This window comes from Saccopteryx bilineata, chromosome 4, assembly GCF_036850765.1.
Source record: "Saccopteryx bilineata isolate mSacBil1 chromosome 4, mSacBil1_pri_phased_curated, whole genome shotgun sequence".
In the NCBI taxonomy this organism is placed as follows: Eukaryota; Metazoa; Chordata; class Mammalia; order Chiroptera; family Emballonuridae; genus Saccopteryx; species Saccopteryx bilineata.
The window spans coordinates 251,593,413-251,611,592 of record NC_089493.1 but is presented as its reverse complement, the minus strand read 5'-3'; the positions used below and the strand labels follow the sequence as shown (position 1 = coordinate 251,611,592).

Sequence of the window (18,180 nt, the reverse complement as noted above, 5' to 3'; positions counted from 1 at the left end):
ACTTGTTCAAATTGCACAATATTCATGTACCTTAATTGCCTTGAATCTTGACACATCGTTATCTGCAAACCGCTGTAAAACATGCCTAGCAGAAAATCCAAATGTACATAATCCATGTAATATGGGTCTGTTGAAACCTAAAAAAAAAAGAGAATATTTACCTAAATATAGACATGTTTCTTGGGTTAAAATCCAAGAATAATTAATTCAGGGTTTCAAAAATATATTCTTAACTGCACTGACATGAACTATACCTTCTATTTTAAGACACATGGGAAATATTCTATAAATAATATTTCCTGGATGAAAATTATGAAATAAAGAAAGAAAAAAACAAGAAAGTAATGAAAGAGATCTGGGAACACAAAGCATTCTTTTGTTTAGCTCTGGGTGTAACCATGAAATAATCATCCATAGTGATTTCAATATCAACATATGTAGTTAAACTTTCTGTAACCTTTCAGTTTCTTGCTCTCTCCATCAATGACCCTGACCATCAATGATAACTCAGACACTGGCCCCTATGGTCCTACCCTACACCTTGCACAAGCAGGAGCTTCCTTCCACCATAATCTCACTATTTCCTAACTTCCCATATCCTTTGCATAGACATATTATGAGAGGGCTATTTTTAAAATGTTAAACTACTAGTCATAAGTAGCAATGTCTGTAAATCTATTTAGATAAATGAGCTAATGTTTTTATTGGTACATATTACCAGCAACTTACCTCCCAAACTAGCAAAATTAGGATCAATGTGTAACGGATTCCAGTCTCCACTGAGGCGGTACAAAGCAGCCTGTGCAGAAAGAATTATAAATGTAACTAGCATTCAGTGCTTTCTCAGAATACATTAAAAGAAAAACAGGAAATACAGCTGGTTACTGGATATAACAGGTTATAATGTAGCTAACTGAAGTTTTGATTAAAAAATATTTCTAACAACAAAAAAAGATTATCTGTAAATCAAATGTTTTTTGTAACATCTAACACTGAAATCAGTTGTGCAGGACTATCAAATAATAGGAAGGGGTGCCAAGAACACTTACCTGGGGGCAAGCTGGTTACTACTGTCTAAGGAGAAATTAACAAGAAACCCATCAATCTACTCTCATTAAAACACAATGAAGATTAAGTGTTTATAGCCTCTTCTAACCAAGCAAAACGTATGCTTTCTTAATGGGGTGTTTTAAATTGAAGCTTGTAACACAATCTAGACATGTAATCATCAAAGAAAAGGCTTCACACAAACTTCTACTCTCCTGGTACATTAAATCCTGAGCATCAGCTCATCCTGCAAAAACATCGACGGCTAGTTTGTCATTAAGATTAAATTTTTGCTTAGTCCAGATTTTCATATCACTTCTTTACTTAGATAAGGCAGGATTAGCAGAAAGATATATATATATAACAATAAAGAAAACAGTCATCAAATTTCCTAGTATTTAAATTGGGCACAGTTCAAACTAGAGAGTACTTTTCACTACCAAAGGGAAGAAATTCACAAAACAGCTAAATTTTCAAGGTATCCATATATTACTGTGAGTCCTTTGGGTCTGCCTCAGACTTCTTCCCTTTCTCATAAACTGCTATGTTAAGCATTCAAGGACTATTAAAATGTTGTGTAAAGACTAGCTATGTCAGCATACCTGACTACCTTAATTACTGTATTTGTTTTCCTTAATTATTGATTATTCTTTTTAAACAAATTTTATTTATAAAAAATGTTAGAAAAACATTTCTTCTAATAAGCTTTGTACAATTTTTTTTTTTTTTTTGTATTTTTCTGAAGTTGGAAACGGGGAGGCAATCAGACAGACTCCTGCATGTGTCCGACCGGGATCCACCCAGCATGCCCATCAAGGGGCGATGCTCTGCCCATCTGGGGCATCGCTCTGTTGCAACCAGAGCCATTCCAGTGCCTGAGGCAGAGGCCACAGAGCCATCCTCAGCGCCCGGCCCAACTTTGCTCCAATGGAGCCTTGGCTGTGGGAGGGGAAGAGAGAGACAGAGAGGAAGGAGAGGGGGAGGGATGGAGAAGCAGATGGGCGCTTCTCCTGTGTGCCCTGGCCGGAAATCGAACCCGGGACTCCTGCACGCCAGGCCGACCGCTTTGTACAATTTTTAATAAGCTCTTTCCCTTTCTCATCACCCTCATAAGAGAGCTACAAAAATTAGTCACTTTTTCAATGACTCAATATTTTTCCCTTTATGTCCTCAAAAAATAACTAAATCCAATTAGCAAGTATTATTGAATAGTGGTGACTAGTAAGATTCTGTATAAGAAGTTGGAAGATAAAATGATAACTTTTTTTTTAAGTGAGAAGAGGGAGATAGTGAGACAGATTTCCACATGCACCCTGACTGGGACCTACCCAGCAATCTTGGTCTGGGGCTGATACTAAAATCAACTGAGCTATTTTTAGCACCTGAGGCTGATGCGCTCAGACCAACCTTGCTATCCTCAGTGCCCAGGGCCAATGCTCAAACCAATCAAGCCACTTGTTGCAAGAGAGAAAGAGGGAGAAAAGGGGGAGAGAAAGGGGAAGATTAGCAGATGGTCGCTTCTGTTGTGTGCCCTGACTGGAACTGAACCCAGGACCTCCACAAGCCGGGCCAATGCTCTACCCACTGAGAAAACTGGCCAGGGCCAAAATGATAACTTTTATTTTTTATTTTTTTAAAAGGTCATTTAATAATAATAAAGGGTCAATTAATCAAGAGAATATAATCAAAAACATTTATAAGAGAGCTTCAAATTACATAAAGTAAAAATTAATAATACAAGGAAAAACAGAAAATCTAAAATTCTACCAAAAGATAAATGGTAATTTCTAAAAAGCCCATGAAAAACAATAAAATACTAAGCAAACATACATTAACATGCTGCATACAAATGAAAAAAAGATACATTTCAGGGTCTGAAGGGGAAGTTATGACACACATGACAGATCATGGGCTTTGGCACCAGACAGATCTGGGTTCAGAGCCAGCCCTGCCAATAATGGGTAATTGGTAAATTTCTTTATCACCCTATGCCTCAACTTTCTAATTTAAAAAACTAAGATGTTAATAAACCTCCTACAAAGCATTATTCTTGGTAAATACTAATACCTCAATATATATGAGTTTTTGTTTTTTTAAATTTTAGCAAGAGTAAGACAACCAGGTTTTTAAGCTTAGTACCAGTATTCTTATTCCAAGAGTGTCAATCCTATAAGTGAAAATGAACTACTATTCTAAAGAAATTAGGTTAAAGAAATATAAGAAATTTCATGTTACTCCAATTACAGCACTGCTTCCTAGAGATGGCAGAGTAACAAGCAGAGACCAAAGAGCCCATCACGAGAAATGACTGAAGTAAGTGACTGAATGTATGACTAATTCAATTATAATGGAAAACAACCATTCTCCAAAAATAAGGAATACTGGCAAGGTTTATTTTCTGAATATTTTGAAGGAATGTCATATTTCAGAAGGAAAGCTAAAAGATTCTTTCTCATTTTGTTTCATTTCTGCTTAAATATAAAAGTCACTAAAATTCAGAGACAGAGAGAGAGAGAGAGAGAGAAACCTAAGAAAAATTAGCTACATATTATCTTACTTGTATATCAAATGTGAGCAGGAGGATTTTCTATACATGAGTAAATGAGTTCTTAATTTTATTTTTATAAATTGTACCATTAAGTTAAACTAAATGCTAAATAAAAAGGTTCAGAAATTAGTGCTTCCCAAATCCTCGCATTCTCCAAAAATGCATACAGATCAGTAAGAACAAATAAAACTACAGAGATCCCAAGCCTGCAACATAACACCAAAAACTTCAAGTTACTATGAACAGAAAAATAAACCCCAATTTCTAGCAGAGCAGTCTCAGCAGCCCGTGAAAGCTACTGTAGAGAGAGCCAGGAGGTTGGGAGGGGCATACAAGAGCAGTGCATGGGAGAGAGAGGAGGGGAAAAGAAGAAAATCATTTCTAGACAGAGACAGTCCTGGGTGACTGTCTTTCGTTCTCCTCCAATGCAAGACCTAACATCTCATATTGAGATTCATTTTCTATTTATTATGAAAAATTATAACATACACTTGTAATCTCCTAGCAGCTTGAAAATTAAGAGATTTCCCTAAAGACATAATAAATACAATGTCCTAGAAGTGACATTAGTAGAACTAAAAATACAATAGTTTCCTTACTGACTGAAAAGGTACAGCACGTACTTAAATACCTAGCACAAAGTTTATGCTATAATGGCATAATCTTTTTCTTATTCCCACTTCTCCTTAAAATATGCCCATCCACAATCACCTCCCATTATTCTTCAACGGAAATACCCTAACTCTTACTTCCTATACACATCATGCTCTTACTGTCTGCGACAATTACTCCGTATCCCTTCCTCGCTACATTACAAGCTCTACATCTCTGGGAAGACAAAATATCTATACACCATTTTAGTTCAGCTAAGTCCCATCTTTCCTACCAAACCCTTTTGAGTAACATTCCCTAATGCTAATCCCTTCTCTGAATGCCTACAGCACTCACTCTACAATGCAAAGTCTTGTTTTAATCACATGTTGCTTGGAAAAGGTGCCCTAGTGATTCAGATGTCTAGTGTCCTTTTGGCTCCTTGACAGCAACTCACAGTTTTTCTACTTGATTTGTATCTCCTACTGCACAAATCCAGTTTTAAAAACCCACAAACCTTGTGAAATTTATGCAAAGTTTTATGCCAAATGATATTTGCAGAAACAGTGTGTAGCTTTCATCACATTCTCAAATACCATATGATACAAAATGGTCAGGAATCTATGTCAAATGATGAGTGCTCCTTGTTTACAGACAAAAAAAATTTGACTTAATATCTGTCAACCAGCAAAACAGTCAACTCTGCTAAAAGCTACAAAAGGTTCTATTCCTCTGAAAAAGTAAAAGAAAAAAAGTTCTTTACTATTGTGATTAGAAACTCAAACCTTGGAAACTATTCGGTTTTTCTTATCTATAGCAAATATATTTTTTATTATTTCAGTAACCCAAAAATAATAAAAGGGCCTGGGTGGTTTTATTCCACCACGAACCATGCAGCCTTTTCTCTTCTTTAATGCCCTAAAAAAATTAACTTTACTATGAAGCTTTAATTAAATATAAATATAGTTGCATCCTTAAGAAACTGGTAAGAAGAAAGGATTGGGAAAACATTTAAAAGCAAAAACTAATCTGAAGAAAACAGTATTGCTCTCTCCATCATCCAATTATACAGCACAGAAAAAATATAATTAATGTGTACCAACTTTATTTCTTTCTGGCTCCTGAAATTATATTTCCATTTGCCAGCAAACATAAATCCTACAGAAGTTCTCACATCAAGCATATCAAAATTGCAACAAAAAGTAGTGAACTACATAAATAAATTGTTGTAATTACACGTTCACTCACAGCATAACTTCAGAGCTTCACATACTTTATTTTATCTCTACGTGGTTAGTCTTCTGGCCCCTTAGGTAAGAATCTTTAGGTCTCTCAAGAACAAAGTTATTTTTCTCATCTTTATGGCTAACTTTTGTTTCTTAAATCAATCTTTGCATGCTCGTTGAATTTGTTAACTGATAAGGCACTTTATATTCACCATCAGAAAACAAATTATTTATGTAGAACAAGAGAGATTAAATCACCTACCCCTCCTAAGATGCTTTATTTTGCCTGTCTGCTAAAGTTAGCATAGCACAGTCTGACGCCAAGCTGTGCAGCTCAGCTTTCCCTCCCAAGAGAGGAGAGGGTGACTAAGAGTTGCCCTTTCACTCTTTCTATCCTGTTCTCTAAACCTTACATGAAACTCTTCACTACTAAGCGGGGCTGTCTCCCTAAGGCAGGCACTGCATCACCAACAAAGCATGGTGCTAGTTGAATTGACTAATGAAAAGCCATTTTACATTTTCTTTTGATAACTAGTGGAAAAAAAAACCTGACAAGCAAAACTTTAGAAAGAATGAATTCCAACCACAGAAGAATATCATTCTTTTTTTATTCTGAAGAACAAATGCACTACACTTTTAGACTCAAAAGTTATAGGGTCTCAAGAGTTATAAATTTAAAAATGTCAGCAGTCAGGTGGCTTAATCGCTTTTCAATAATGCAATCATTACCTGATTCAGTGAAGTGGTGTCTGTCAGTACAGCATCAGGGCGTCTATTAGGTACAGCTACAGCTTCCTGAAATTGAAAAGTGTATATGTTAAATACTAACAAAGTAATTTTTATTCTCTTTATCCAAACTAGTATTTGATAAGAGACCATATTTAATAAAATCTGCAAGTTGGATAACAACTTTTAAAAAATATTTTATGTTCAGGAGATACATTTAAAAATTCATAACTGCATACTAGCTTCATCTACATTATGATTTCTCTCTTCAATGAAAGGAATTATATACAACCAGATCCATTCCCTAGGCCACAAAGGAGGAAAAAGTAAAGACTCTTTTCCAAATGCAAAAGATGGTGATAGCTATAAAAATTAGACAGTCACCTCTAAATGGATTTACTCTTTAAACAGACTTTCCTAAGAGTATAGCTCTCCTTGCATTTACAACCTATTTGGAGTTGGTTGACCTTATTGGATATGTAGATTAATATTGTTTATCAAAGTCATTATTCTTTCAATTATTTTTTCTGCTTCTTTCTCTCTCTCTTCCTGGTCCTCCTATTACATGATGGCATCCCATGTTTTTCTCTGAGGTGCTTCACTCTTTTTGGTCCCTTCACCTTTTCTCTGTTCTTCAGATATTCATAGACAGATGGAACAGATTAATCTTCAAGCTTTTTTTTTTTTTTCCAGAGACGGAGAGAGAGGGATAGATAGGGACAGACAGACAGGAACGAAGAGAGATGAGAAGCATCAATCATTACTTTTTCATTGCAACACCTTAGTTGTTCATTGATTGCTTTCTCATATGTGCCTTGACTGTGGGGCTACAGCAGATCGAGTAATCCCTTGCTCAAGCCAGTGACCTTGGGTCCAAGCTGGTGAGCTTTGCTTAAACCCGATGAGCCCACGCTCAAGATGGCAACCTCAGGGTCTCAAACCTGGGTCCTCCGCATCCCACTCCAACGCTCTTTCCACTGCACCACTGCCTGGTCAGGCTTCAAGCTTTTTGAGTCTTTCTTTTGCCAGTTCAAATTTACTGTTGAGCCCCTCTAGTAAAGTTTTCATTTCAGTTATTATACTTTGAGCTCCTGATCTTCTATTTGCTACTTTTTTATATTCTCTATTTATTGATTTTCTCTGAGTCACTGTCATCATCTTTTACTGCTTTAAGCACGGTTTTCTTTAGTTCTTTGAACATATAATAGCTGCTTTAAAGTCTCTATTATTAAGTCCTCTCAAAGGCAGTTTCTGTTGCCAGTTTTGTTTTATTTTTCTTGTCTATGGGTGACATTCTCCTGCTTCTTTTACGTCTTGTAATTTTCTGCTGATAACCAGACATTTCAGATAACAGAAACTCTGGATACTAATTACCCTTCCTTTCAGGGCTTGTTATTAACTTATTTATTTATGTTTATTTATTTAAAGGCTTGGCTAAAATATTTTATCTACTGGTAAATTTATTTCTTCCACATTGTATACACTCTGACGTTGTTCCTCAGAGGGTGCAGCTTAGGTCAAGTTGCACAGTGGGATGCTCATGGTTTCAGCAGGGTCTCTGACCATCTATCCCTCATGTGTTAAACTGCCTGCCTCTTTTGGTATCATACCCAGATGATGGGCTCCACTAATTGCCAGGTGATTGCTCTATTCTTTTCAACAATGCGTTGGGGCATAAATTGCTTCAAGGTCAGATCCAATTAAAGTCAGGTTCTTGCTGGTCAAGCTGGCGGTGTAGGTAAATGTGGTGCTCACATCCTCCCACAGCCACATCAAAATTACAACTAAATTTCAGAACAACCATCATGCAGAACCACCTGAAATCTGGCAGAATGGAAGTCCTACAGCTAGGGGTTTAAAGAAGCCACACTGAAGACTGGTAGGAGGGGTAGAGATGTAGAACTGGCTGGTGCCATGCCCATGTGTGACAGATAAAAATTTGGAGGGATACCTGGCCTGCAAAGGTCCACCCTAAGGCACAAGGGGTCCCAACCCCACATCGAGCTCCTCAGCCCAGGGTTCCAGTGTCAGGAAGCGAAGTTCCCATAACTTCTGGTGTAAAATTCAGCAGGGATTGTGGCTGAGTGAGGGAGAGGGCTACTGTAATTCTAGGGGTTCCTCTTAAAGGGCCCATGCATGGACTTAGTCAGATTCACTCCTGAGCTCCAGCCCTGGGGCAGCAGCTTGAAAGGTGCCAGGGACATACAGGGAGGAACCAAGTTCTCAATCTCAAGGTGAGAGCTGGAGGGGAGTCTTCTGCCAGAAAAAAAAAGGTGCTGGCAGAGGCCATTTTTCTTTTTCTGTGATCCCCTCCCCTACACAGAGCCACAGGAAGGAGCCATATCTGAGTCTCCATCAACCTGGCTCACACTGTTTGCCCTGCCCTGGTGATTCCTAAGATCCCGCCCCACCCAACTTGTAGGTCCATACAATCTGTTTTCCATACAAAGGCCTGTTTTGGCTCAAGCTTCAGATTTTCCTAAAATCTCTTAACAAGCACCTTCTGGCCTCAGTGAGCCCCGTACCTCTCGCTAAATGGCCCAGGCCCAGCACTAGCAGCAGCTACCCTTGGTTTGCAGCTTGGCCTTGTCTGGACACCTCCAAGCCCAGCACAAGTAGAAGCGATCTGTGGATCGCTTTGTAATTCATGCTGGGTGGCCCAGGGTAGAACACAGGTGGCAGATGACTTTGGCCTACATTACCCCAGGATGCTCTAGAGCCAACACACCTTGTGGATAGCTTTAGACCATGTCAAAACACCACCTAACCGGCCCTGGACAGTTTGCTCAGTGGTAGAGCATCAACCCAGCATATGAATGTCCCAGGTTCAATTACCAATCAGGGCACACAGGAGAAGTGACCATCAGCTTCTACACCCTTCCCCCTTCTATCTTCCTCTCCTACAGCCATGGCTAGATTGGTTCAAATGAGTGGGCCCCAGGCACTGAGGATGGCTCCATGGAGCCACCGCCTCAGGCATTAAAAATAGCTTGGTTGTGAGCATGGCTCCTGATGGGCACAGCATCAGCCCCAGACCAGGGTTGCCAGGTGGATCCAAGTTGGGTCACATGTGGGAGTCTGTCTCACTAACTCCCCTCCTCTCACTTGGAAAAGAAAAAAAATAAACAACCACCTCAACAAGTAACACATTCAAGGGGGCACCAAAGCCCCCTGAAGTTAGAAGTTAATGGTCACAGCCAGCCCTCACAGAAGATCGGCCTGGGGGTAAATCCCACTGACATGCCAACAGCAATCAAGGCTCAATACAACAGGAGACTGTACATAGCCTACACAGTGGGGCGCACCTGGAGTGCCCAGCTTGGGTGATCAGGGGGGCTGTGGTACTGCACCCTATAGGATACCTATGATATAAGACCATCCTACCAAGCCCAGGAGACATAGTAGCTCCACCTAACACACGGAGACAAACACAGGGAAGCTGCCAAAATGGGAAACAAAGAAATATGCCCCAAATGAATGAACAGAACAAAACTCCAGAAAAAGAACTAAATAAAATGGAGACAAGCAATCTAATGGATATAGACTTCAAAACACTGGTTATAAGGATGCTCAATGAACTTAATTAGAACTTCAACGGCATAAGAAAAGAGCAGTCAGAAATGAAGGATACACTGACTGAAATAAAGAATACTTTACAGGGAACCTACAGTAGAGTAGATACAGCCAAGAATCAAATCAGCAATTTGGAATATAAGAAAGCAAAAACACCAAATCAGAAAAGAAAAAAGAATCCAAAATAATAAGGCTAGGGTAAGGAGCCTCTGAAACAACTTCAAGCACACCAACATTCTCATCATGTGGGTGCTGGAAAGAGAAGAGAGAGAGCAAGACATTGAAAACCTTTTTAGGCCCTGGCTGGTTGGCTCAGCGGTAGAGCGTCGGCCTAGCGTGCGGAGGACCTGGGTTCGATTCCCGGCCAGGGCACACAGGAGAAGCGCCCATTTGCTTCTCCACCCCTCCGCCGCACTTTCCTCTCTGTCTCTCTCTTCCCCTCCTGCAGCCAAGGCTCCACTGGAGCAAAGATGGCCCGGGCGCTGGGGATGGCTCCTTGGCCTCTGCCCCAGGCGCTACAGTGACTCTGGTCGCAACATGGCAACGCCCAGCATGGGCAGAGCATCGCCCCCTGGTAGGCAGAGCATCGCCCCTGGTGGGCGTGCCGGGTGGATCCCGGTCGGGCGCATGCGGGAGTCTGTCTGACTGTCTCTCCCTGTTTCCAGCTTCAGAAAAATGAAAAAAAAAAAAAAAAAAGAAAACCTTTTTAATAAAATAATGACTGAAAGCTTCCCTAACCTGGTGAAGGAAATATATATATAAGTCTAGGAAGTGCAAAGGCCCAAACAAGATGAACACAAAAAGGCCTACACCAGAACACTTCATAATTAAAATTCAAAAGGTTAAAAACGGAGAGAATCTTAAAAGCAGCAAGAAAAAAGCAGTTAGTTACCTACAAGGGAGTTACTGTAAGACAGTCACAGCTGGTCTCTTAACAGAAACTCTGCAGGCCAGAAAGGACAGAAAAGAACTATCAAAGTGATAGAAAGCAAGGACCTACCAACAAGATTCCTCTGCCCAAAACAAACAATACGTCATACAGAGATGTGGTGTATAACTGGGCACCTTATATAGAGATGCGGTGTATAACTGGGCACCTTATACAGAGATGCGGTGTATAACTGGGCACCTTATACAGAGATGCGGTGTATGACTGGGCACCTTATACAGAGATGCGGTGTATGACTGGGCACCTTATACAGAGATGCGGTGTATAACTGGGCACCTTATATAGAGATGCGGTGTATAACTGGGCACCTTATATAGAGATGTACAGAGATGCGGTGTATGACTGGGCACCTTATACAGAGATGCGGTGTATGACTGGGCACCTTATACAGAGATGCGGTGTATGACTGGGCACCTTATACAGAGATGCGGTGTATGACTGGGCACCTTATACAGAGATGTGGTGTATGACTGGGCACCTTATACAGAGATGTGGTGTATGACTGGGCACCTTATACAGAGATGCGGTGTATGACTGGGCACCTTATACAGAGATGCGGTGTATAACTGGGCACCTTATACAGAGATGCGGTGTATGACTGGGCACCTTATATAGAGATGCGGTGTATGACTGGGCACCTTATACAGAGATGCGGTGTATAACTGGGCACCTTATACAGAGATGCGGTGTATAACTGGGCACCTTATACAGAGATGCGGTGTATAACTGGGCACCTTATACAGAGATGCGGTGTATGACTGGGCACCTTATACAGAGATGCGGTGTATGACTGGGCACCTTATACAGAGATGCGGTGTATGACTGGGCACCTTATACAGAGATGCGGTGTATAACTGGGCACCTTATACAGAGATGCGGTGTATAACTGGGCACCTTATACAGAGATGCGGTGTATAACTGGGCACCTTATACAGAGATGCGGTGTATGACTGGGCACCTTATACAGAGATGTGGTGTATGACTGGGCACCTTATATAGAGATGCGGTGTATAACTGGGCACCTTATATAGAGATGTACAGAGATGCGGTGTATGACTGGGCACCTTATACAGAGATGCGGTGTATGACTGGGCACCTTATACAGAGATGCGGTGTATGACTGGGCACCTTATACAGAGATGCGGTGTATGACTGGGCACCTTATACAGAGATGCGGTGTATGACTGGGCACCTTATACAGAGATGCGGTGTATGACTGGGCACCTTATACAGAGATGCGGTGTATGACTGGGCACCTTATACAGAGATGCGGTGTATGACTGGGCACCTTATACAGAGATGCGGTGTATGACTGGGCACCTTATACAGAGATGCGGTGTATAACTGGGCACCTTATACAGAGATGCGGTGTATAACTGGGCACCTTATACAGAGATGCGGTGTATAACTGGGCACCTTATACAGAGATGCGGTGTATGACTGGGCACCTTATACAGAGATGCGGTGTATGACTGGGCACCTTATACAGAGATGCGGTGTATGACTGGGCACCTTATACAGAGATGCGGTGTATGACTGGGCACCTTATACAGAGATGTGGTGTATAACTGGGCGCCTTATACAGAGATGTGGTGTATAACCGGGCACCTGAAATCTGTACAACTGTGTTAGCCAGTGACACCCAAGAAAATTCAATTTTAAAAAGTCTAAAAAAATTATTCTACCCAGAAAAGCCAACATTTAGAACATAAAGACATATAAATAATTTCTCTGACAAGAAAAAGTTAAAGGAATTCATCACCACCAAACCAGCATTACACAAAATGTTAAAATGTCTTTTTTATGAAAAAGATAAAAATATGCACAATAAAATGGCAATAAATACATATCTATCAACAGCTGAATCTAAAAAAGAAAATAAATGAACAAGCAGACAGACTCATAGACACAGAGAACATTTTGATGGCTGCCAGATGGGAGGGGCTCTGGGCGGGATGGGTGAAAAGGTGAAAGGATTCGAAAGTACAAACTGGTTGTTACAGTATTCTGGGGGTGTTACATCGTGGGGATGGAAGTACAGTGTAGGCAATACACTCAATAACATTATACTAACTATGAATGGTGTCAGGTGAAATTTATAGGGATGATCACTTAGTAAGTTGTATAATACTGTACCTCAACTGAAATGGAAAAATGATTTAAAAATAAAGAAATAATAAAATCAGGCCTCTTTACAGGAGTAGTCTTTGAGGCCAGTCTTAGAGATGTGCAGCGCATCCACTTAGCTGTCTCATTCTGTGGTTCTCTCTGTAAACTTCAAGATGGGCTAGTTCAACCCTCTTCTCATGGAGCGCCCAGCCTCTTCTTGATTATCACTAAAGTAACCTTATTTTTGAAAGCACCTTACTTTTGAACTTCCAAAGACTCTGTTACAAAAGCTTTGACACTCCAATTATTATAGCCTGCCTTGCCCTTCCTACCCCCCAGGGCAAAAATTCCGCACCAGTGCAGCAGAGACAAAGACAAAGACAGCGGCCCACTTTCCCGCAGCATCCCTCCTTTACAAGAAGGTGCTGGGAAAGGGGAGTCACTTCTGGCCTTTCAGCTTGCCTCTCTCAGCATGGAACCCACACCCTATGAGCAAACTGGGGCAAGAGAGACCAGGGGCCCAGTCTTCCCAGCCTGCTGTGGCTGGGACACAGTTTCCACCCGGTAAAGGGGGACTGGTCAGGAAGACAGCCCCCTAACTCTTAGTCACTTTTACCTGGAACAGAGCTTCTGCATCACTAGCTGGTGAGGGAATGACAAAAACTAACGACCTGCTCCTCCTGGGAAGTTAGCATGGCCCCATGCTGGGAGCTAAAGGGCAGAGGGATCCTGTACTCTTGGCTGAACATGACTGACAGGAAGTTTCCATCATGCTGAACCAGGAGAAAAGGAAGGAAGAAGAGAGTTCTGTCTCAAATGCCACAGATTCTCTGTCCTCACCAAGAAAAGATTTTTTTTTTTTTTTTTACAGGGACAGAGAGAGAGTCAGAGAGAGGGATAGACAGGGACAGACAGGAACAGAGAGAGATGAGAAGCATCAATCATCAGTTTTTTGTTGCGACACCTTAGTTGTTCATTGATTGCTTTCTCATTTTCTCATATGTGCCTTGACCACGGTCCTTCAGCAGCCTGAGTAACTCCTTGCTCAAGCCAGCGACCTTGGGTCCAAGCTGGTGAGCTTTCTGCTCAAGCCAGATGAGCCCGCGCTCAAGCTGGTGACCTCGGGTTCTCGAACCTGGGTCCTCGGCATCCCAGTCCGACGCTCTATCCACTGCTCCACTGCCTGGTCAGGCAAGATAGAGATCTTGAATAGATATTTCTTCTGCATTTTATGCTAATTTCCTTAGGATAATTCCCAGAAACATTAAACTTTCTTTTATATAAATATATATACTATACTTTTTACCAGTTGTCATTATTTAACTGGGAAAAGGGTTTAGGGAGTCCTCATTCCATCTTTCCAGAAGCAGTCTCTCAATATTACTTTAATATTTTATTTAACCAGAAGAATATTTATTACCATATAACCTTATTACCTCAAATAAATTGTAAATGCCAGGTTAAATTAGCATAAAATCTAAGTTCTAAAATATATTTAAGAAAAATACGTTTTTAAATATTGAATAGAATTTGAGAACTAAATAATACCATATTTCCCCATGTATAAGATGCATCTTTTTCCCAAAAAAATTTGGGGTCTAGAAACTGGGTGTGTCTTATACAGTGGTTGCAGATCTTTTTACTTGCATTTCCCGCTTTTTCACGATCGTTATCTTTGTGCTCATTGTTTTGCACTTGTTAAGTGACTCATCACCAAACACAGATAAGGACAAGTAGTGGATGGGAGTTTTGACAGTAATGAGGAGTTGTATAAATTTTATGATGAATAAAACTTGAGTTCAATAACTTTATGTAATTTTTTTTTTTAATTTCGGGCCCCAAAATTAAGGTGTACCTTATACATGGGAGTGCCTAATACATGGGGAAATATGGTAATTAGAATTGTCTTACATAAGAGAAATGTTTAAGTTATTTAATGAATAAAGGTTTTAATTTCTACAAAAACCACTTGTATGTGTTAGGCTTTTCTAAAGACTTTTGAGTGATGCAAAGCTGGTATAAGAAAGTAAAAATATACCCATAATTATCTCAAGTACATTACGCTTATCCTAGCCAAACTTCACTATGTATAACATGTTGTATATTAAAATATGCAAATATAAACAGCATTTCAAATCCAAGGAACATATTCTGATTCAGAAAAGTATGGATTACTGAGCCTCTATTCTATGAAATTACCCATATGGTAAAATGACAAATTCAAAATATAGATAAGGATCCTTAACTACACATATATTTTGCTTATAAAGTCATAGCCTACCTTGACTTTGTCCGACTTCCGTTTTCCACCAATGCCTCCAGAGCCAACAACGAATATAGAGAACTGATTATAACATATAAGTTCCTTCCCAGAATAAGAATAGACTGAAAAGTAAATGAAAAAAAAGATTTTTAAGTTGTCAAAATATATAACTAGCTAACCAATAAATGATCAACAATTCCTTTAAGTTTCAAGAACAAAATCCAATTACTAAAAGGTTTTGTAATTTAAAGATGCTTAACTTTGGGTTAAAAAACATTTTTAATTAATTCACTACCAGATCCTGGAAGGCAGAAAGAAGAGGATATCACAAATCCTCACTTGAGTATAAAATAGCAATTTCTCTCACTTCTTTTTAAACTTCCCCAATTTTCATTTCAATTCTCTCCATTTCAAACATTCCCACTATAAACTGTTGGTAATCTCACACTCAAACTTTCAAACATTCTGCCAAAGCACCAAAAAGAGCCTGGAATGTACAAGAGGAAATAAGTGGAATGAAGCTAGAAGCTTCCTGAGGGTGGGCTCAGGGATATTTTGCTCACCATCATATTACCACCAATTAGAATAGTACTTGGGACAAGAAAGGCACCTAACACATATTAGTTAAATTACTTAATGAATAAATGACATGTAAGTTAGTGAACAGGAAAGTGAGTAATAAACAAATGTAAAAGAGATGTCCCTCTTTCTACTGACTAATTTCCTAGCAGGGGTTTGCGGTTTGAGTATTATCTGTATCTCGTCTATAGAAAACTAGGAATATGATTTTGAATGGCATTAAAAGAAAAATCCAATCATAACAAAAAAATAAGGAAAGTCATAGTAATTCATATCTAAAATAAAATTTTGCCTGACCGGTGGTGGCATAGTGGATAGAGTGTCAACCTGGGATGCTGAGCTCCCAGGTTCAAAGCCCCAAGGTCACAGGCTTGAGCGTAGGCTCATTCCACTTGAGAGTGGGATTGCTGGCTTGGGAGTGGGATCATCAACATGATCCCAAGGTCGCTGGCTTGAGCCCAAGGTCGCTGATTTGAGCAAGGGGTCACTGGCTCAGCTGGAGTCCCCTGGTCAAGGCACATTTGAGAAAGCAATCAATGAACAACTGAGGTACCAAAACTAGGAGCTGATGCTTCTCATCTTTCTCCCTTCCTCTCTCTCTCTCTTGCTAAGAAATAAATAAAATATAATTGTTGTCTTTATTACATAAGAAACTGAATATCTAATTTCATCTATGCTTTAACTACACATTCTAAAACATTATTACATGTCACCAAGCTATATTTAAATAAATGGTGTAGCTCAAGAGAAAATAGTACAAATTAAAGTGAAGGTTACTACAGAACCTTTGTTTTGTGGTAGTTTACATTGGTAGAATGATGAGAAGACTAAAAGAAAACTGGGAGAACTGCAGCCAAACACTGGCCAACATCTGAAATGATAAGAAAACATGAAAATCTAAAAAACAAGAGAAGACAAGAGAAGAAGAAGAAGAGAGATAACCAACATCTGATGCAATACCACAAGTTAACAAAAAAGATATAGTAAAATATTTAAGAGCATCAAAAAGTGTTCTCATATATTAAATAAAAACAAGTCCCCAAACAGTATAACCCCTTATGTACTTAAAACAAAAATGATAATGCCTACATTGTCAATATTAAACTTTCTACTGGCCTTTATTTCTAAAATGTTTTGTTCTTAAACTTTAAAATAAATCAAGTTTTACGCGATATATCTGTAGCATATGTTTAATTACTAGTACTTCAACATTCATTAAACTACTATAACCTTTTTTTACCACTGCAAATAAAATTGTGGTTCTGGTGTTTAAATCACATTATGTCTTCAACAGGTTTGAATGTGCAAGTTTAGGGACCTACTACCATTTAGAACAATGATTCAGAGGTCAAATATGTTCCAAGTTCCAAAGAGCTAACATAGAAAAGAATATCTACAATATTGCCTCATTATCAGTGGAGGGGTATATGTAATCTTCCTGACAAAAACATACTCCAGCAAGGATAATTCTCCTCCATGTTCTCCAAACCAGCCACGTATCTGTTGTGCTTCGGTTACACTGTCTCGAGAACCCCTGAAATGCCCCACTCTCTCTACCCTTACCCCAATCTATTTCTTCTTCCCCTCCTCCCTTACTTTCTGAAAGAACTTATAAATTTTTAGAAGTGCTACAAGTTACTAATCACTTTGATAAAGTACTATACATACAAAGTCTATCGATCTAACAGTATATTATAAGAACTGGAAATGAGTTACCATCCATAAGAATTACTAAACCGGATCCTTTATCTAGGACATCAGCAACAACTGCTTCACAATTTAGTTTTCCTAAAATGAAAAGTAAAACAAATAAAGAGGCTGTTTTAAAGACCATAAGTAAATAAATTGTGTTAAAAACCATAAATTATTATATTAAAACATCAGAGAATTTCACATAATTTCCATTGTAAGTTCAGCAAAACTAAAAATTATGGTTCGAAACAGTTCTAATATAATGCTGAATAATTCAATATAAGAGGTAGGTCATCACTTCCTAGATAAAATATTGTTTTTCCCTAATAACAGAAATTACCTTGAGAGAGTAGTGAGATAAAAAAAGAAAGACATCAGCCTGACCAGGCGGTGGCGCAGTGGATAGAGCGTCAGATTAGGATGCGGAAAGACCCAGGTTCGAGACCCCGAGGTCACCAGTTTGAGCGCAGGCTCATCTGGTTTGAGCAAAAGCTCACCAGCATGGACCCAAAGTCACTAGCTCGAGCAAGGGGTCACTCGGTCTGCTGAAGGCCCATGGTCAAGGCACATATGAGAAAGCAATCAATGAACAATTAAGGTGTCGCAACGAAAACCTGATGATTGATATGACTGATGCTTCTCATCTCTCTCTGTCCTTGTCTGTCTGTCCCTATCTATCCCTCTCTCTGACTCTCTCTGTCTCTGTAAAAAAAAAAAAAAAGACATCAAGTAGAATCATAATAAAGATTAAACATTTGAACTCAGTGAATCCAGTGACCAGCACAACCCGGACTGGTACATGTTCTAGTTCACGGTGGAAGATAGAGTGCTGCCAGGAAGTTTCTTGCACTCCATCCAATTATGTGTCTATTTTACC

The 18,180-nt window shown here is 39.5% G+C and overlaps 1 protein-coding gene across 1 annotated transcript in view; it reads right to left on the bottom strand.

The window, feature by feature from the left end:
* Nucleotides 1–18,180, bottom strand: part of HSD17B4 (hydroxysteroid 17-beta dehydrogenase 4) — a 93,891-nt gene that overhangs the window by 21,265 nt on the left and 54,446 nt on the right. Inside the window, exons 15-19 of the mRNA XM_066274157.1 lie at nucleotides 17,328–17,399; nucleotides 15,051–15,154; nucleotides 6,142–6,207; nucleotides 730–799; nucleotides 31–137 (exon numbers count right to left, since the gene is read on the bottom strand). Coding sequence (XP_066130254.1) covers nucleotides 31–137; nucleotides 730–799; nucleotides 6,142–6,207; nucleotides 15,051–15,154; nucleotides 17,328–17,399 — 419 coding nt within the window. The remainder of the gene's footprint in view (nucleotides 1–30; nucleotides 138–729; nucleotides 800–6,141; nucleotides 6,208–15,050; nucleotides 15,155–17,327; nucleotides 17,400–18,180) is intronic.